The 21095-nt window shown below is 41.7% G+C and overlaps 2 protein-coding genes across 2 annotated transcripts in view; both read left to right on the forward strand.

Moving 5' to 3' along the window:
• Positions 1–581: 581 nt before the first annotated feature.
• Positions 582–12522, forward strand: LOC117513210 (ribonuclease P protein subunit p25-like protein). Its single transcript, XM_034173504.1, has 2 exons — positions 582–675; positions 11339–12522. Exon 2 carries the CDS (start codon positions 11339–11341, stop codon positions 11987–11989), a length of 651 nt encoding a protein of 216 aa, XP_034029395.1. The 5' UTR covers positions 582–675; the 3' UTR covers positions 11990–12522.
• Positions 12523–15684: 3162 nt separating this feature from the next.
• LOC117513182 (gamma-aminobutyric acid type B receptor subunit 2-like) overlaps positions 15685–21095 on the forward strand; it is a 48389-nt gene continuing 42978 nt past the window's right edge. The window contains exons 1-5 of the mRNA XM_034173481.1: positions 15685–15783; positions 16540–16638; positions 16780–16845; positions 18066–18242; positions 18913–19155. Of these exons, the coding sequence (XP_034029372.1) occupies positions 15685–15783; positions 16540–16638; positions 16780–16845; positions 18066–18242; positions 18913–19155 (684 nt within the window). The remainder of the gene's footprint in view (positions 15784–16539; positions 16639–16779; positions 16846–18065; positions 18243–18912; positions 19156–21095) is intronic.

Raw genomic sequence — 21095 nt, forward strand, 5'->3', positions numbered from 1 at the left:
CGCTCCTGGACTTCCTACCACCGCCAAACACCCCCCAGGTGGACACGACAAACTGATTCTCTGTGAAGCAAAGAGACAGTGAGGTAAGTCAACAGATACAACTATATCTTCCAATAAACACTCTTCAGCCAGCACCTTCTTCACAGACAAATCAGCCCTCATGCCACCTGGAGAGCAAAGAAAAGAACACCAAAACATCCAGCTACGCCCCCCCCCCAACACACAACACAGAAATCTTGCTTGTTTGTGGATGACCAAATACTTATTTTTATACCATAATTTACAAATAAATTCTTTAATTCTTTTTTTCTCATTTTGTATCATAGTTGAAGTGTAAATTACAAACCTCTGTCATCTTTCTAAGTAGGAGAACTTGTACAATCAGGGACTGACTAAATACTTTTTGGCCCCACTGTAAACATAATAATTCTGACAGCTGGGGAATCACTTGTAATTATTATTTGTTTTATTGATTAAGTGATTGATTGAATCATTTATCCTGCTGTTCCCAACTCTGTCCAGCTGGTGGCAGTATTGCACTGAAATACACCACCAAGTAAAATAATTCACGGCATTTTGCAGCAGTTGTTATCGTGATACGGTTACCTTAAAGTGTTCTCAGTAAGCAGCAGTGAACATGTGAATGAAGACTCAGGAGCCGACAAAAAACTTCTGGTAATACTACAAAATATATATTTGCTTTTAGTCAAGTGTACTTTGAACGAAGCGTTTTATTTTGAGGCGCGTTTTGTCATATGTCCTCACAAAGATAATACCGTCGTTACGAGCGTCGTTAGACTTTAGCCGTTAGCTTGCTGCTCGTCTCTGTTACTGACTTTATCTAAAGTGAAAGTCAGCTCTATTTAGGGTGACCAAATGTCCGTATTTCCCGGGACATGTCCGTATTTCACGTTCTGTGCCGGGCATCCCGGGTTTTTTTTTAAAAGTGAGGAAATGTCCTGGTTTTTAAATTACCTTCATTGGACCATTAAATTTACAGGCACTAGGGCACTGCGCACGGCGCTGCGTGTGACGTAATCCATGAGCCGCGTCAGTGAGGGCAGCCCTGTTCTTAATCAGAATGTAGACAGCGTGACTGTCAGTACGCAAGCAACATGCCGAAGTGAAAGTGTATGTTTACCGACGATTTACAAAAGCGTTTCCCCGCTTTCAGACCGGGTCGAGACAAATGGGAAGCCTTGTGCACAGTGTGCAAAGCAGGCGCATATGTCTCGGTGTCCAATGGAGGTGCAAGGGATCTGAAAAGCCACCTGGACACCGAGAAGCATAAAACAGCTGTCCGAGGTGAGAGTAGTGCTAGCTCGATCACACAGTACTTTGTCAAACCAGGGGACGAGGATGCAGTGAATGCAGCGGAGGCTGCATGGTCATTTCACACAGTGAAACATCACAACAGATATCGATCTATGGACTGCACAAGTTCATTGTTGAAAAACACCCTCCCCGATTCAGACACAGCCAAAAAGTTTAGTTGTGCCCGAACTAAGACCGAGGCTATTGTTGACGGTGTTCTGGCACCTCATTCTGTAGACGTGGCGCACGAAGCGCTCAAAAACATCCCATTTTGTGGTGTAAGCACTGATGGAAGTAATCACGGTGCGGTGAAAATCTTCCCCATAATTATTCAGTACTTTGATTGGAAGGAGGGTGGTGTGCAGAGTAAACTAATTCAAGTGCAAGATACACCAAACGAGACTGCAACCACCATCGCCAATTACCTAATGGAAACATTGACAAAAAACAATTTGGCTTCCAAATGCGTCGCATTTACTGGCGACAATTGCAACACTAATTTTGGTGGAACCCGGCGTGACGAAGGGGGAAATAATGTATTTGCAAATTTGAAGAGAATGCTACAAAACAAAACATTGATTGGCGTGGGTTGCCCAGCGCATATTCTTAACAACTGTGTCCATCACGGGGCAGACAGACTTGATGTGGACATTGAGAATATAATTTTTAAAATCTACCAGTACTTCCACATTTACACTGTGCGCACAGAGTCCCTCAAAGAGTATTGCGATTTTGTGGATGTTGAATACAGGAGGATGCTGTCACACAGCAAGACCAGGTGGCTCTCTCTGTTCCCAGGCATAGAGAGGATGCTGCAGATGTTCCCTGATTTAAAAGCATGCTTTTCATCTCAGGAAAAGCCACCCATGATGATTAAGGGATTTTTTTTTTGAAAACCCATTTAGTGAGATATACTTGTGGCACATGCACTCACTCATGTCCGTCTTCCACAATCACATTCAAGAAATGGAAAGGGAGAACAACTCCATCATGGAGGTTAAGAAAATATTGAGCAGCATCCACTACATTCTTATTGAACGGAAGAACAACAATTTCATGTCCCTCAAAGTTAAGGGACTGCTTGCCGAAAATCGCAGAGGACTTGAAGAGGGCTGTGACAAGTTCATAGCTGATGTGCTCGGCATGTACAATTCATGTTTGGAGTATCTGGAGAAGTGGATGACACCTATGGAAGAGTTCTCACCATTCATGTGGATGGACATCAATCAATCAATCAATCAATTTTTTTATATAGCGCCAAATCACAACAAACAGTTGCCCCAAGGCGCTTTATATTGTAAGGCAAGGCCATACAATAATTATGTAAAACCCCAACGGTCAAAACGACCCCCTGTGAGCAAGCACTTGGCTACAGTGGGAAGGAAAAACTCCCTTTTAACAGGAAGAAACCTCCAGCAGAACCAGGCTCAGGGAGGGGCAGTCTTCTGCTGGGACTGGTTGGGGCTGAGGGAGAGAACCAGGAAAAAGACATGCTGTGGAGGGGAGCAGAGATCGATCACTAATGATTAAATGCAGAGTGGTGCATACAGAGCAAAAAGAGAAAGAAACAGTGCATCATGGGAACCCCCCAGCAGTCTACGTCTATAGCAGCATAACTAAGGGATGGTTCAGGGTCACCTGATCCAGCCCTAACTATAAGCTTTAGCAAAAAGGAAAGTTTTAAGCCTAATCTTAAAAGTAGAGAGGGTGTCTGTCTCCCTGATCTGAATTGGGAGCTGGTTCCACAGGAGAGGAGCCTGAAAGCTGAAGGCTCTGCCTCCCATTCTACTCTTACAAACCCTAGGAACTACAAGTAAGCCTGCAGTCTGAGAGCGAAGCGCTCTATTGGGGTGATATGGTACTACGAGGTCCCTAAGATAAGATGGGACCTGATTATTCAAAACCTTATAAGTAAGAAGAATTTTAAATTCTATTCTAGAATTAACAGGAAGCCAATGAAGAGAGGCCAATATGGGTGAGATATGCTCTCTCCTTCTAGTCCCCGTCAGTACTCTAGCTGCAGCATTTTGAATTAACTGAAGGCTTTTTAGGGAACTTTTAGGACAACCTGATAATAATGAATTACAATAGTCCAGCCTAGTGGAAATAAATGCATGAATTAGTTTTTCAGCATCACTCTGAGACAAGACCTTTCTGATTTTAGAGATATTGCGTAAATGCAAAAAAGCAGTCCTACATATTTGTTTAATATGCGCTTTGAATGACATATCCTGATCAAAAATGACTCCAAGATTTCTCACAGTATTACTAGAGGTCAGGGTAATGCCATCCAGAGTAAGGATCTGGTTAGACACCATGTTTCTAAGATTTGTGGGGCCAAGTACAATAACTTCAGTTTTATCTGAGTTTAAAAGCAGGAAATTAGAGGTCATCCATGTCTTTATGTCTGTAAGACAATCCTGCAGTTTAGCTAATTGGTGTGTGTCCTCTGGCTTCATGGATAGATAAAGCTGGGTATCATCTGCGTAACAATGAAAATTTAAGCAATACCGTCTAATAATACTGCCTAAGGGAAGCATGTATAAAGTGAATAAAATTGGTCCTAGCACAGAACCTTGTGGAACTCCATAATTAACTTTAGTCTGTGTAGAAGATTCCCCATTTACATGAACAAATTGTAATCTATTAGACAAATATGATTCAAACCACCGCAGCGCAGTGCCTTTAATACCTATGGCATGCTCTAATCTCTGTAATAAAATTTTATGGTCAACAGTATCAAAAGCAGCACTGAGGTCTAACAGAACAAGCACAGAGATGAGTCCACTGTCTGAGGCCATAAGAAGATCATTTGTAACCTTCACTAATGCTGTTTCTGTACTATGATGAATTCTAAAACCTGACTGAAACTCTTCAAATAGACCATTCCTCTGCAGATGATCAGTTAGCTGTTTTACAACTACCCTTTCAAGAATTTTTGAGAGAAAAGGAAGGTTGGAGATTGGCCTATAATTAGCTAAGATAGCTGGGTCAAGTGATGGCTTTTTAAGTAATGGTTTAATTACTGCCACCTTAAAAGCCTGTGGTACATAGCCAACTAACAAAGATAGATTGATCATATTTAAGATCGAAGCATTAAATAATGGTAGGGCTTCCTTGAGCAGCCTGGTAGGAATGGGGTCTAATAAACATGTTGATGGTTTGGATGAAGTAACTAATGAAAATAACTCAGACAGAACAATCGGAGAGAAAGAGTCTAACCAAATACCGGCATCACTGAAAGCAGCCAAAGATAACGATATGTCTTTGGGATGGTTATGAGTAATTTTTTCTCTAATAGTTAAAATTTTGTTAGCAAAGAAAGTCATGAAGTCATTACTAGTTAAAGTTAATGGAATACTCTGACTCTTTGTCAGCCTGGCTACAGTGCTGAAAAGAAACCTGGGGTTGTTCTTATTTTCTTCAATTAGTGATGAGTAGAAAGATGTCCTAGCTTTACGGAGGGCTTTTTTATAGAGCAACAGACTCTTTTTCCAGGCTAAGTGAAGATCTTCTAAATTAGTGAGACGCCATTTCCTCTCCAACTTACGGGTTATCTGCTTTAAGCTGCGAGTTTGTGAGTTATACCACGGAGTCAGGCACTTCTGATTTAAAGCTCTCTTTTTCAGAGGAGCTACAGCATCCAAAGTTGTCTTCAATGAGAATGTAAAACTATTGACGAGATACTCTATCTCACTTAGAGTTTAGGTAGCTACTCTGCACTGTGTTGGTATATGGCAAGCTTCCTCACAAAGAACAACTTGTCCGGAAAGCCCTCACAGTATGTGGGTACCCACGATGGTCCCTGGACAAAGTGCAGAAGTCCCAGAGAACAAAGAGACCAGATAGACAGGAGACGGAGGCAAGAAGAAGAGTGTCTCTCCCTTATTTAGCAGGAGTAGGGGAAAAACTACAGAGGATCTTCAGACAGCACAAAATCCCAGTTTACTTTAAACCGGTTAACACCTTGAGACAGAAATTAGTTCACCCTAAGGACAGGATCCCTAGTTACAAACAGAGCAATGTAGTGTATTGTATCAGATGTCAGGAAAACTGTAACGAACACTACATAGGTGAGACTAAGCAACTTTTACACAAAAGGCTATACCAGCACTGCAGAGAGGGTGCCAGTGGACCTCAGTCTGCAGTTCAGCTCCACCTTAAAGACACTAACCACACATTTGAGGACAAGGAAGTTAAAATATTAGCCAGAGAGAAGAAATGGTTTGAGAGAGGTGTCAAGGAGGCATTCTTTGTGAAATGTTTGAAACCCAGCCTTAACCGGGGAGGGGGTCTGAGACATGCTTTATCCCCTGTTTACAATGGGGTACTCAGGTCAAATGAGTTTCAGTCTTTTGTTCATGGTAATGAGTCATTCACGTCATCAGCAGAGTCGTCAAGGGAGCCATCAGGAGAGGGACAGCTGCCCTGTCATTAGGAGGGTGCTAACTAGAGCACAATAGGTGCTAATTAGAGCTATTGTTTAGTCACTAGCCTATAGCAGTCTGCCTCTCGGTAGGAGGGGTCTGGTTAGGTTTAAAACTCCAGCTTTTGTGACTTCTTGATTATTCTTCTCTACAAGAGTCAAGACAAAAGTCAGACCACCAGAGCAAGAGTTTTAGCTGAGGAAGCTTCTGCGATTTGAAGCGAAACGTCCTCGCGTCAAGCAACCCAGTCCAGTCGAAGATTCAAGCTTCTCTACTATGGCATGCTCTAATCTCTGTAATAAACTTTTATGGTCAACAGTATCAAAAGCAGCACTGAGGTCTAACAGAACAAGCACAGAGATGAGTCCACTGTCTGAGGCCATAAGAAGATCATTTGTAACCTTCACTAATGCTGTTTCTGTACTATGATGAATTCTAAACCCTGACTGAAACTCTTCAAATAGACCATTCCTCTGCAGATGATCAGTTAGCTGTTTTACAACTACCCTTTCAAGAATTTTTGAGAGAAAAGGAAGGTTGGAGATTGGCCTATAATTAGCTAAGATAGCTGGGTCAAGTGATGGCTTTTTAAGTAATGGTTTAATTACTGCCACCTTAAAAGCCTGTGGTACATAGCCAACTAATAAAGATAGATTGATCATATTTAAGATCGAAGCATTAAATAATGGTAGGGCTTCCTTGAGCAGCCTGGTAGGAATGGGGTCTAATAGACATGTTGATGGTTTGGAGGAAGTAACTAATGAAAATAACTCAGACAGAACAATCGGAGAGAAAGAGTCTAACCAAATACCGGTATCACTGAAAGCAGCCAAAGAGAACGATAATGTCTTTGGGATGGTTATGAGTAATTTTTTCTCTAATAGTTAAAATTTTGTTAGCAAAGAAAGTCATGAAGTCATTACTAGTTAAAGTTAATGGAATACTCAGCTCAATAGAGCTCTGACTCTTTGTCAGCCTGGCTACAGTGCTGAAAAGAAACCTGGGGTTGTTCTTATTTTCTTCAATTAGTGATGAGTAGAAAGATGTCCTAGCTTTACGGAGGGCTTTTTTATAGAGCAACAGACTCTTTTTCCAGGCTAAGTGAAGATCTTCTAAATTAGTGAGACGCCATTTCCTCTCCAACTTACAGGTTATCTGCTTTAAGCTACGAGTTTGTGAGTTATACCACGGAGTCAGGCACTTCTGATTTAAAGCTCTCTTTTTTAGAGGAGCTACAGCATCCAAAGTTGTCTCTTTGTCAGCCTGGCTACAGTGCTGAAAAGAAACCTGGGGTTGTTCTTATTTTCTTCAATTAGTGATGAGTAGTAAGATGTCCTATCTTTACGGAGTTTGGTGTTTTATTTTGCACCATGTATGTGCAAAATAAAACAAAACACTCCTCCAGGTATGTTTTTGATGAGAATATAACATCATAACTTTATTACAAGCTCAAATGTTGATGTTGCATGATAAAGGCCTTTTAATAATAACTCACTTAAAGAAATAATGGCAAAACTCACATGTAAGTAAAAAAACAAAAAATAAAAAAATGATTAATTGAAAAAGTAATCAACTGATTAATCGATTACTAAAATAATCACCGATTAAATGTGAATACGCCAGTTTTGAGTTTCTCAGTGCGCATGCGTTTTCAAAACTGGTGACAGTGTTACTTTGTGCACAGTAGAACAACGCTGTCAGTTGCTTTAGGCCCTAATTTTGTATTTTATTGACTGTACAGCCAGTGACACAGCACCCTTTTGGTGCATTTACTGGATTAGAACCGATCAAAATACTACAGGAGACAAAGAATTTTTACTTGCCAGTTTGAAGTGAGTTTTCTTTGTTTCAGAAGGCTTCATAGCCAACAAAATTCACTACAATACGACCCCTGGCAAAAATGATGGAATCACCAGCCTTGGAGGATGTTCATTCAGTTGTTTAATTTTGTAGAAAAAAAGCAGATCACAGACATGACACAAAACTAAAGTCATTTCAAATGGCAACTTTCTGGCTTTAAGAAACATTATAAGAAATCAAGAAAAAAAAAATTGTGGCAGTCAGTAACGGTTACTTTTTTAGACCAAACAGAGGGAAAAAAATATGGACTCACTCAATTCTGAGGAATAAATTATGGAATCATCCTGTAAATTTTCATCCCCAAAACTAACACCTGCATCAAATCAGATCTGCTCGTTAGTCTGCATCTAAAAAGGAGTGATCACACCTTGGAGAGCTGTTGTACCAAGTGGACTGACATGAATCATGGCTCCAACACGAGAGATGTCAATTGAAACAAAGGAGAGGATTATCAAACTCTTAAAAGAGGGTAAATCACGCAATGTTGCAAAAGATGTTGGTTGTTCACAGTCAGCTGTGTCTAAAATCGACCAAATACAGACAATATGGGAAGGTTGTTAAAGGCAAACATACTGGTAGACCAAGGAAGACATCAAAGCGTCAAGACAGAAAACTTAAAGCAATATGTCTCAAAAATTGAAAATGCACAACAAAACAAATGAGGAATGAATGGGAGGAAACTGGAGTCAACGTCTGTGACCGAACTGTAAGAAACCGCCTAAAGGAAATGGGATTTACATACAGAAAAGCTAAACGAAAGCCATCATTAACACCTAAACAGAAAAAAACAAGGTTACAATGGGCTAAGGAAAAGCAATCGTGGACTGTGGATGACTGGATGAAAGTCATATTTAGTGATTAATCTGCATTGGGCAAGGTGATGATGATGGAACTTTTGTTTGGTGCCGTTCCAATGAGATTTATAAAGATGACTGCCTGAAGAGAACATGTAAATTTCCACGGTCATTGATGATATTGGGCTGCATGTCAGGTAAAGGCACTGGGGAGATGGCTGTCATTACATCATCAATAAATGCACAAGTTTACGTTGATATTTTGGACACTTATCCCATCAATTGAAAGGATGTTTGGGGATGATGAAATCATTTTTCAAGATGATAATGCATCTTGCCATAGAGCAAAAACTGTGAAAACATTCCTTGCAAAAAGACACATAGGGTCAATGTCATGGCCTGCAAATACAACCCCTGGCAAAAATTATGGAATCACTGGCCTCGGAGGATGTTCATTCAGTTGTTTAATTTTGTAGAAAAAAAGCAGATCACAGACATGACACAAAACTAAAGTCATTTCAAATGGCAACTTTCTGGCTTTAAGAAACACTATATAAAATCAGCTAAAAAAAATTGTGGCAGTCAGTAACGGTTACTTTTTTAGACTAATCAGAGGGGAAAAAAATATGAAATCACTCATTTCTGAGGAAAAAATTATGGAATCCTGAAAAACAAAAGAACGCTCCAACACATCGCTAGTATTTTGTTGCACCACCTCTGGCTTTTATAACAGCTTGCAGTCTCTGAGGCATGGACTTAATGAGTGACAAACAGTACTCTTCATCAATCTGGCTCCAACTTTCTCTGATTGCTGTTGCCAGATCAGCTTTGCAGGTTGGAGCCTTGTCATGGACCATTTTCTTCAACTTCCACCAAAGATTTTCAGTTGGATTAAGATCCGGACTATTTGCAGGCCATGACATTGACCCTATGTGTCTTTTTGCAAGTAATGTTTTCACAGTTTTTGCTCTATGGCAAGATGCATTATCATCTTGAAAAATGATTTCATCATCCCCAAACATCCTTTCAATTGATGGGATAAGTGTCCAAAATATCAACGTAAACTTGTGCATTTATTGATGATGTAATGACAGCCATCTCCCCAGTGCCTTTACCTGACATGCAGCCCCATATCATCAATGACTGTGGAAATTTACATGGTCTCTTCAGGCAGTCATCTTTATAAATCTCATTGGAACAGCACCAAACAAAAGTTCCAGCATCATCACCTTGCCCAATGCAGATTCGAGATTGATCACTGAATATGACTTTCATCCAGTCATCCACAGTCCACAGCTGCCTGTGAACAACCAACATCTTTTGCAACGTTGCGTGATGATTTACCCTCTTTTAAGAGTTTGATAATCCTTTCCTTTGTTTCAATTGACATCTCTCATGTTGGAGCCATGATTCATGTCAGTCCACTTGGTGCAACAACTCTCCAAGGTGTGATCACTCCTTTTTAGATGCAGACTAACGAGCAGATCTGATTTGATGCAGGTGTTAGTTTTGGGGATCAAAATTTACAGGGTGATTACATAATTTTTTCCTCAGAATTGAGTGAGTCCATATTTTTTCCCCTCTGCTTGGTCTAAAAAAGTAATTTACTGACTGCCACAATTTTTTTTTTTTTTCCTGATTTCTTATAATGTTTCTTAAAGCCAGAAAGTTGCCATTTGAAATGACTTTAGTTTTGTGTCATGTCTGTGATCTGCTTTTTTTCTACAAAATTAAACAACTGAATGAACATCCTCCGAGGCCGGTGATTCCATAATTTGTGCCAGGGGTTGTATACAAAATTTGACTTGCTCTTTTAAAAATTTTCTGGGGGAGCACCCCCAGACCCCCCAGAATCAAGCCCCCACCACCCTTTTATGTACCTTTTAGTTCAGGTTTTGCATTCTTTTTATTTTTTTTGTCTTTCTCCTTAGAGGCTATTTAGAATAGATTTGTATGCTGTAAAATGTGTTTATTGTATTTATTGAGGAAAAACAGTGTGTGCCCCCACTACACCACATTTTAGGGAATTGCTGGCATTGATTTCTGCCAGGAAAAAATTTCAGTCAGGTGAAAATTTATTGCTTTAACCCATGCTTAGTCGACTAAAGGTTAGTTGCCCAACATTAGTCATCTCATCTCTGTTTCACATCAAAGGTTAAACTTGTAGATTAGCCATCCAACATGACTAAACAGTTTTTACAGATATAAGTGGCCTCGCTAGTGGCGTTGCTAAGAAATGACTCCAGTGCGCAAGAGTTTTGTTTACTTCTGGGTTGGTTCTCTGCTATAAACATGTCCAAGTCCACCACACCAGACGAGAAGTGCTCCCGGCCTCGGTGTCCGTAAACATCTCCAGTGGATTATTCCAGTCCCAGAACACCCGCTCCCGCCCCAAGTCTCTCCTTCCTTCCTGCTCCATCAATCAGTGGTACATGATAGCCGCACTGAAATTTTGTCGACTGAAATAAGATTAGCTTCCACTGAAACAGGCTAAAAACTTTAGTCGGCTAACGTGAAAATTTAGCGGAGAAGCGCTTTGTGCAATGACTAAGGTCAAAAGACGAGTTGACGAAGTGAGTTTAGTCGACTAAACAAGATTAGACTGCTTTATGAAACCAGGCCCTGGAGTCAAATATGTTTTTGTAGCTGAGGTTTAAAGGTACCAGAGGCTGCAAAGTGCAGTTTGAAGTGTCCCCAGGTTGGAATCCCGGTCTGGGAGACCTTTGGTGCACGTCTGTCCCTGTTTCCTGTCTTTCTTTGTCTCTATAATTATAATAAAAGCTGAAAAATACCCAAAAAGTCCAGATAAAAGATATTTAATGGTGATCTGTTGGAGGACACAGGAGGATGCTGCTCAGAAGACAACTCGTGTGTTTATGAATTGCACACTGAAGGACTTTGTGCACTATGTGGAGACACATGATGTCCTCTTTCTGTCCACAGATGGAGAACTACAGGAAGGCGCGTACGGTGGAGCAACCGTGCATCTGTCCCTTCACCGACCTGCCCACAGATACTCCCAAAGTCCACGTCAAAGACGGCAGCAAGCTCCGCAACCTGCTCCGCTTCGCTCTCAGTCACATGGGTGCCAAAAAGCCCATAGTGGCCGAGGAAGAGAGAGGACTTCCCACAGCTGATGAAAGTGGCATGGCTGCAGAGAGACAGGAAGTGCCAGGTCCAGCGATCAGCCAGCAGATCGTTTTTACAGCCAGCGGGAAGGGCGTGTCCAAAGCCATCACGTGTGCGGAGATCATGAAGCGGCGGCTGAAGAAGCTCCACCAGCTGACCAGGCTGCTGTACTGCACCGTGGTGGAGGAGTGGGAGCCGCTGGAGCCTGCCGCCGGCCTCTCCGGCCTCGACAGCCTCACCGTCAGCAGAAACCTGCCCGCCATCTGGATCCTGCTTTCCTGTGAACCGCTAGACTGCAGCCAGCCCGGGTACCAGGCGCCGGGCTGCTACGACGCCCTGTGGGCCCAGAACGCCCGCCGGGAGGAGGCCGGGGGCTTCAGTGGACAGAAACAAGGACAGAGGAGAAAGAAAGGAGGCGGAGTCAGAGGCAAGGGAGCGCCTGGCCATCAGAAGGGGCGACTGTGACGGCCGGCGGAAGGCCAGAACTGATTTCCATGTTCACACACAGACTGGCTTCAGGTGTTTAAGCTCATTGGATTGTTGCTTTTGACTGTTGCTCAACATTTTCTAGACATCACCAAGTTACCATCACTGACTGCTCGTGTCCCACTGATTTAGTTGTTTCTCGCTGGCTGTTAATTGACTGTTAACCTTCTAAGCGCTTCTCATATTTTAAAGGGGCTTTTTCAGTTTGTTTGGCCAACAGTACAAAATACAAGTCTTCTTATACTTCTACTAATGGTAATCTGAAGTTCACCAAGTTGAGTCCCAAAAATTGTTTGTTTGTTTGTCTTAATTCTTTACTGTTTTTGCATTTTGGTTTTAAAACAGAAACAAAATTACCCTGTTTTTGTTGTAATTTTGTTTTGAAACGGAAAAACCGAAGAATAAATGATACACAGATTCTGTGCTCGTAGAAAAAATTTAGATTTATATTAATTCCTTGATTGGTTGAAAAAAATGTTACATGGGTTGTATTTATGGGTGATTCTTTAACTACGGGCACTATTGGCCTTGTAAATGTAATTTCCACCACACCATTGCCTTACAATATAAAGCGCCTTGGGGCAACTGTTTGTTGTGATTTGGCGCTATATACATGTGCTCTGATGTCACTGTTTATCTCCATAGAAACTACCCAAACAATCTTTCATACAAACTGTTTAAAGGGACATTACAGTGTTGTGGTGGAAATCATGGCAATAGTGTGGGACAACTACGTTTTGTTTAAAAAAAATCACAACAGTTGTATGACATTGAATACCCCAATTATGTTTTGATTATTTTACTGATATTTTATTCAGAGATATTTCAAAACATTAGAAAAAATGTTTCTTTACCATTCATTTCTATCATTGAAGATCAAAAGTCTGGGTGTGGGACAAGCACAAAACGGCAATGTTTGCATATAATGATGCTGAAAAAAGGTGAAAAAGTCATCATAGACTACTAGAACAAATTTCTTAACACACTTTCATTGTAAAGATAACTATAAAAGTGTGAAATTTCCCCTTTTTTCTGTTTTTCATACAATATGATCAAAGGACATAAGTGCCCGTAGTCTAAGAATCACCCGTATAGGACCTACTGCAGTGTCTGTAGGAAGTATGTGTTCCTATAGAAAAGTGGGAACTTTGTTGACAAGCTTTGTCGAAGCTTCTGCGTGAGAACATTCCACCTTGTGATGATAAAGCATGAAGCGTCTGTGTGTCTGTGGCTCGCATAGCTCCGACTGTGTATTATTTATTTCTTATTTTCTGTCTCCCCATGAACGCATTAGAAATAGCATCTGTTTAAGGCAGATAATGACTTATCTTTGTCGAAGGTGGCGGGTGAGAACGTTCTGTCTTGTGCCAGTAATGATGACTTCAAAATATAGGTTTTGAAAATTAATCCCCAAAATTTTCATAATAAAGGATGCACATCATCGTGCCATGTGCAAGTCATATCCAGTAGCTGAGGCCCATCTGACAAACAGAGATATGCAAACTACAGACACACACACAGACATTTCTTGCTTTAGAGATTATTATATTGTATAGATGGATGCTTTACACTGATAGACCACCATACTTTAGAAGACATTTTGTGTTTGGTGAATGAGCACATGACACAGACTTATCTCCAGATCATGATTTTAAAAAAAAATCTGATCCTAATGTCTGTGATGTAATCTTTTATATAGCGCCACCAGCAGGTTAAAAATACCCACTTTGTGACAACAGACGTCACACATTAACGTACACATTCCCCTCACGTGGTAACAGACAGACACAAATATCACTGTGTTTGTGTGTTTTCATGGTAGAAGTGTCAAATTCTGCACAGGCGTTGTTTCAAATATGTTTGAAAAGCCTTCAGTTAATTCAAAATGCTGCAGCTAGAGTGCTGACGGGGACTAGAAGGAGAGAGCATATCTCACCCATATTGGCCTCTCTTCATTGGCTTCCTGTTAATTCTAGAATACAATTTAAAATTCTTCTTGTTACTTATAAGGTTTTGAATAATCAGGTCCCATCTTATCTTAGGGACCTCGTAGTACCATATCACCCCAATAGAGCGCTTCGCTCTCAGACTGCAGGCTTACTTGTAGTTCCTAGGGTTTGAAAGAGTAGAATGGGAAGCAGAGCCTTCAGCTTTCAGGCTCCTCTCCTGTGGAACCAGCTCCCAATTCAGATCAGGGAGACAGACACCCTCTCTACTTTTAAGATTAGGCTTAAAACTTTCCTTTTTGCTAAAGCTTATAGTTAGGGCTGGATCAGGTGACCCTGAACCATCCCTTAGTTATGCTGCTATAGACTTAGACTGCTGGGGGGTTCCCATGATGCACTTTTCTCTTTTTGCTCTGTATGCACCACTCTGCATTTAATCATTAGTGATTGATCTCTGCTCTCTTCCACAGCATGTCTTTTTCCTGATTCTCTCCCTCAGCCCCAACCAGTCCCAGCAGAAGACTGCCCCTGAGCCTGGTTCTGCTGGAGGTTTCTTCCTGTTAAAAGGGAGTTTTTCCTTCCCACTGTCGCCAAGTGCTTGCTCACAGAGGGTTGTTTTGACCGTTGGGGTTTTTCCGTAATTATTGTATGGCTTTGCCTTACAATATAAAGCGCCTTGGGGCAATTGTTTGTTGTGATTTGGCGCTATATAAATAAAATTGATTTGATTTGTTGTCCGTTCGGCTGCTCGCGTTTTGTTCGGGGTCACCACAGCGGGTACAGACAGATCCGCGTTGGTATTTTGATCATAAAAAGTAGGTATCTCGCCAGTCTCCATTTTCCCCTGAGGATAATAAATAGGAAAATCCAAGCTGGCAGCCAGACCGTTCTGGAATATCTTCAAAACACTCTTCATGACTGTCATGAGGTGTGTATTTTATTTATTTATTACACAGACACAAATGACATGTCGGTTTCTGTGTTTCTAACAGTCCAAAAGACGGTAACTTTAAAATGATGTTAGAAACAGAACATGCACGTTACAGAAACCGGTACGAGTCTGTTTATGATCTGATCCCTGAGTAAGAGACTGGTTATTGGTTTAACTGATGCTGGTTAACAGGTTAACTGACACTGGTTAGTGATTTAACTGATGCTGGTTGCTGGTTTTGGGTGATCTGTCTGTGAAGTGAGTCAGTCTGAGAATCCTGCTGGGATTTGGATCATCTGACTTCCTGAGCTGCTGACTGACTGCTCGAGAGGATTACAGATTCCCTCCAGGCGGATCAGGAAAGCAGAGAATGTTCCTGCGTGGAGCGGCGGCCATCCTGCTGCTGGCCTGCTGGCTGCCGCTTGGCCCGGTGCTGGTCCGGGTCCAGCACGTGGTGCCGGTGTTCTGGTTGATGTCTGTCACCGTGGTACCCAGGAAGCAGAACCTGACCGGTAAGGTGGTTCCAGCCATCGGACTGGCCCTGCAGGACCTGAGGAGAGAACCACCGCCTCTGGGGAACTGTGAGCTCCACCTCCAGCTGCTGGACTCTCAGGTGAGGATTCAGTTCACATTCTGACCTAAAAATGTGCCAGTAAATCAGAGGTTCTGTTTTCGAGCTGCAAAGATGATGAATTGGAAACGGCGTGTCTACAAATGGAGCCTGGTTTCATATTTTCATTCCATGTTTATGTTTCCATTGTGATCCTGCCACAGGACTCAAAGCTGTGTTTGACACCATGTGGGCGGGGCCACAGTACCCACTGGTCTTTGGAGGGGTGTGTCCCTTTGTGACGGTGCTCATTGCTCGAGCGCTTCCAGCTCTGGACCTGGTTCAGGTAGAAATCCAGCCTGCTTCAGTGTTACTGTCTCTCTGCTCCTGCTTCTGGCTGTTTGTTACCATAAGAGTAGGAATGGATTTCAGTACAATCTGATGCAAAAGTAGGTGTTTTAATCATGTGCAGCCATTTAGGGTGAAGAAGGATTGAGATGGAAGTGGGGACAGTGTGTTGAGAAGGTGGAGGGAACCTTTTGAGGAGCCAGTGAATGAAGAAAATGAGAAAGAGAAAGCTGGATGATGTGGAGAGGACTTGTATGGGATTAGTAAGGATGAAGAGTGGGCAGCTATGAAGATGATGAAGAGTGGAAAGGCAGTTGGTCTAGATGGCATTCCAGTGGAGGCATGGAAATGTCTAGGAGAGATGGCAGTGGAGTTTCTAACCAGACTGTTTCATAAATTCTTGGAAAGTGAGAGGATGCCTGAGGAGGGGAGACAAAGTGTGCTGGTTACTATTTTTAAGAACAAGAGTGATGTGCAGAGCTGCAGTAACTACAGAGGCAAAAGGTTGATCAGCCACAGCATGAAGTTATGGGAACGAGTAGTAGAAGCTAGGCTTAGAAAACAGGTGAAGATCTGTGAGCAACAATATGGATTCACTCCGAGAAAGAGCACTGAGAGCTGAAAGATGATGATTTTTTTTTTTTTTTGTATATTCTTTTTTGTCAAACAGCGCCTCCTACTAACTCTCAAGCACAGTTGAGGATCACTGAGTCTTGGTTCATGTTTTACGTCACGCTTGACTTTATATTCGCAGATGAAGGTGGATCTGATCAGACAGCTGCTGAAGGCTGAAGTTCAAGTTGTTTCCACACAGAGTTTCTCTGACGCCTGCAGCAGCCTGAGGACGATGAAAGTACTGATAGACACTCTGCACTCCAGAAAAACACACAAACAAATGCAACAGGATTTAATCGTTTGCTTTGTGACTGAACTGGACAATTGCTTTAAATTTGACGTCTGAATGACTTTCAGAGGGTCTTAATATTTTTAACAGAAGAGCGACGTCAGGATCATCATTGGACAGTTTGAGGAAGAGTCTGCTGCCGAGGTGTTCTGCTGTGTGAGTTCACGTCAGCATCACAGGAAGTGCTGACAAACAACACACACAGACACACACAGTGCAGCAGATAGACAAAATGATTGTGCATTTTTTTGGACTAAAGCATGAAATTTGCCACACACATTCTAAATTAACTAATGCTTATTTTTAGATGAGGAGCTGACCTCTAATGACCTACAGGGGTCAATGAAGAATTACACAGGGGTCAAAATTTAAAAGTGTTCTAATCATATTGAAAGGTATATCATATTGTTTGTCTGAGCCAAAATATTCCAAAAAGGTATAGTTTGGACTATCTCATGACTGAATGTTTTGGAGTTATGGAGTAAAAACAGCAAAAATGGTGCCAAAGGTCAATTTCAGTTTGTACAGGGGTCAAAAGTTAAAGTTGTGCCAGTTTTGGTAATAAAGTGGTGCACATTATTGGTTGAGGTAATAGGATTAATAAATGGAATAGTTTGGACTGTGTTGTATGTTTGGTCTCTAAAGTAAAGGTCAAACAACGTTGATGTCCATTTGATTCTATGACATGTGACACGTGTCACCCAGTAACATGAAAACTAAACATGACAGATTGTGCAAACTATTACTTTTAAAACCCTATTAACCAATAATTTGCATCACTTTATTACCAAAATTGGAGCAACTTTAACTTTTGACCCCTGTACAAACTGAAATTGACCTTTGTCACCATTTTTGCTGTTTTTACCTCATAACTCCAGAACATTCAGTCATAGATAGTCCAAACTATACCTTTTTAGAATTGTTGTGATCAGACAAATAATATGATATACCTTTCAGTATGACTGGACCATTTTACATTTTACCCCTGTGTAATTCTTCATTGGCCCCTGAAGGTCATTAGAGGTCAGCTCCAGGATGGCTCCACATCTCAAAATAAGCATTAGTTAATTTAGAATGTGTGGCAAATTTCATGCTTGAGTCACAAAATGAACAATTGTTATGGAAATTTTAGTGCAGCTGGACCACTAACACGTTGATCTGGATGAAGTGATGATGGTGACGCCTCTGGATCTGGTGTAGATTTGAGTTTTGATCTGGATCATGTTCAGGTTGTAAAGCGGTGAATTTGACCTAAACTCTGTTCCTCTTTCCTTTCTGTTTAAACTGACACTTGACTGAGTGGTTTGTTTCTCTGTGACTGTAGATTCAGGAGATGAAGTCCAGCAGCATTGCTGACATGTGTTCTGGTGACACAGGTGTACAGGCTGAACCTGTTTGGATCTCAGTACCAGTGGATTCTCAGTGCTGGATGGAGGCTGCAGGATCTGGTCACTAGGTGTACGGAGGCCGGAGTTCTGACGGCTGCCAACGGCTCCATCAGGCTACAGACCGGATCGCTCAGCAACACAAACACACTAGGCATCTCCGAACGGGTGAGGACTGCTGGAGCATACCTCCTGTCATGTCAAGGGAAACCTCTGTGGTCCACGGTCCTCTCAAAGAACCCGTTCATCACCTTGCGTCATGTCAAATGAGACCTCTATGGTCCAGGGTCCACTCCAGAACCTACTCACCATAACATTTGCCAATCAATCAATCAATCAATAGACAGTTGATGATTTCCAATGATGTCATCACGTCTGTGTGAACAGAAGCCTGCTCTGATTAGCCTTGAGTGGTGAGCCTGGAAAAACTAACATTAGCTTCCTTCATTCCACAACAAGTTTCCTGGGCCACAATTAGTTGCTCAGGAAGCTGGATTGTTTGGTGGGTTACCATCATGGCGGACATTGTTATCAGGTCTTGAACTCTAGTGAGCAGGAACCCCATCCTACACCTCTACCATCCCTTCCTGATTTACCAGGCAATCAGGAAGTGGTCATCACTAAATGTAGCCAATGACGTCTTACTTTTGGAGACCTGAGAATTGACTGCTTCAGTGCCTGGGTGGTTGCCATCCAGGACCTAATGCTGTTCCATGGTGTCATGGATGTGGTGAAGCACAACAGTGGCTTGTGTGTAGAGAACAAAGATTTCCATCACATTTTATATTTTGTTTGTTTTGATGAAGATATTGGTTCCAGTTTTGCTGGTTCTCTGCAGACTCCCCTAGAATACCGAGACGTCTACCTCAGACAAGTTGGTCAGGACCAGTCAGGCGCTAATGCTCTCCATGCCTTCGCCTACGATGCTGTTTGGGTCGCTGCCAAAGCGTTTACTCGGGCGATGGAGGCGGTAAAGTACCGAGAGAAATACAGCGTCCAACCAAACGTGACGGTCAGTGACGAGGACATCCTGAAGACGCTGCTGGAGGCCGTGAAGCGGCTGCAGTTTGACGGCGTGACGGTGAGAAGGACAAACTGATATACTGCAGCAACAAATTAATAGAAACGGCTACAAGTACTAAAGCTCATACCAGAGTACTGGTTCCATTGTCATCACCGGTACTGATAGTAGTTATGTACCTGTACTGTGAAAATTCACACTATAAATTATTAGATTTATAGTCTGCAAATGATAGTTTTGCCCAGTGGAGGAATCAAATTCTGCTCTGGGTCCTGTGAAGACGTGCACCTGCATAAACCAATTTCATTTTGGCGTGAATGTTTGAGGCCACATCAAAGTCAAATCAGGACACAGAGGAGCAAAGTGACCAAAATGATTATTCCATGTTGACGAGTGGGTATTGTGGAGCGATTTACTGTTCCTTTGCTGAAACTTGTGCAGTGACACTTGCAGGTCCATGACAGAAAACTGCACTATACGTAAAAGTCACATGTGAGTCTTAGAGAAGAAATGAACTCACACTGAATACTTGCTCCAAGTGTTTTAAAAACTCCCCAAATGAAAAACAAACAGAATTCAGAACAGATTTTACTTAAAAATTCCCATAAAGCTTTAATAAACACATAAAATACAACAGCCGGCCCCTTACATGGGTTTGTAGGTGATCCTGGATGTGGCCCAGCTGTTCCCTGTGTGGGGGCAAACAAACCGTGATGTCATAAAAATCAAATATGGCTGCTTTTGGTCCTGTGTGGCACAAAAAAGTTATATCGTGTGATAATATCTGTGCAAAATGTAACGTAGCACAAAATGTAACGTAGCGCAAAATGTAACAGCGCAAAATGTAACATAGCGCAAAATGTAACATAGCGCAAAATGTAACATAGCGCAAAATGTAACGTAGTGCAAAATGTAACGTAGCGCAAAATGTAATGCAAAATGTAACAGCGCAAAATGTAACATAGCGCAAAATGTAACATAGGGCAAAATGTAACGTAGCGCAAAATGTAACGTAGCGCAAAATGTAACGTAGCGCAAAATGTAACGTAGCGCAAAATGTAACGTAGCGCAAAATGTAACGTAGCGCAAAATGTAACGTAGCGCAAAATGTAACATAGCGCAAAATGTAACATAGCGCAAAATGTAACGTAGCGCAAAATGTAACGTAGCGCAAAATGTAACGTAGTACAAAATGTAATGCAAAATGTAACATAGCGCAAAATGTAACATAGCGCAAAATGTAACGTAGCGCAAAATGTAACGTAGCGCAAAATGTAACGTAGCGCAAAATGTAACGTAGCGCAAAATGTAACGTAGCGCAAAATGTAATATAGCGCAAAATGTAACGTAGCGCAAAATGTAACGTAGCGCAAAATGTAACGTAGCGCAAAATGTAACGTAGCGCAAAATGTAACGTAGCGCAAAATGTAACGTAGCGCAAAATGTAACGTAGCGCAAAATGTAACGTAGCGCAAAATGTAAGTGCAAAATGTAACGTAGCGCAAATGTAACGTAGCGCAAAATGTAACGTAGCGCAAAATGTAACGTAGCGCAAAATGTAACGTAGCGCAAAATGTAACGTAGCGCAAAATGTAACGTAGCGCAAAATGTAACGTAGCGCAAAATGTAACATAGCGCAAAATGTAACGTAGCGCAAAATGTAACGTAGCGCAAAATGTAACGTAGCGCAAAATGTAACGTAGCGCAAAATGTAACGTAGCGCAAAATGTAACGTAGCGCAAAATGTAATGCAAAATGTAACATAGCGCAAAATGTAACGTAGCGCAAAATGTAACGTAGCGCAAAATGTAACGTAGCGCAAAATGTAACGTAGCGCAAAATGTAACGTAGCGCAAAATGTAACGTAGCGCAAAATGTAACATAGCGCAAAATGTAACATAGCGCAAAATGTAACATAGCGCAAAATGTAACATAGCGCAAAATGTAACATAGCGCAAAATGTAACGTAGCGCAAAATGTAATGCAAAATGTAACGTAGC

The sequence above is a fragment of the Thalassophryne amazonica genome, chromosome 7 (genome assembly GCF_902500255.1).
Source record: "Thalassophryne amazonica chromosome 7, fThaAma1.1, whole genome shotgun sequence".
In the NCBI taxonomy this organism is placed as follows: domain Eukaryota; kingdom Metazoa; phylum Chordata; class Actinopteri; order Batrachoidiformes; family Batrachoididae; genus Thalassophryne; species Thalassophryne amazonica.

What these genes read in the sequence shown, in the direction of transcription:
- LOC117513210 (XM_034173504.1), top strand. Translation starts at nt 11,339, where the DNA reads ATGGAGAACTACAGGAAGGCGCGTACGGTGGAGCAACCGTGCATCTGT.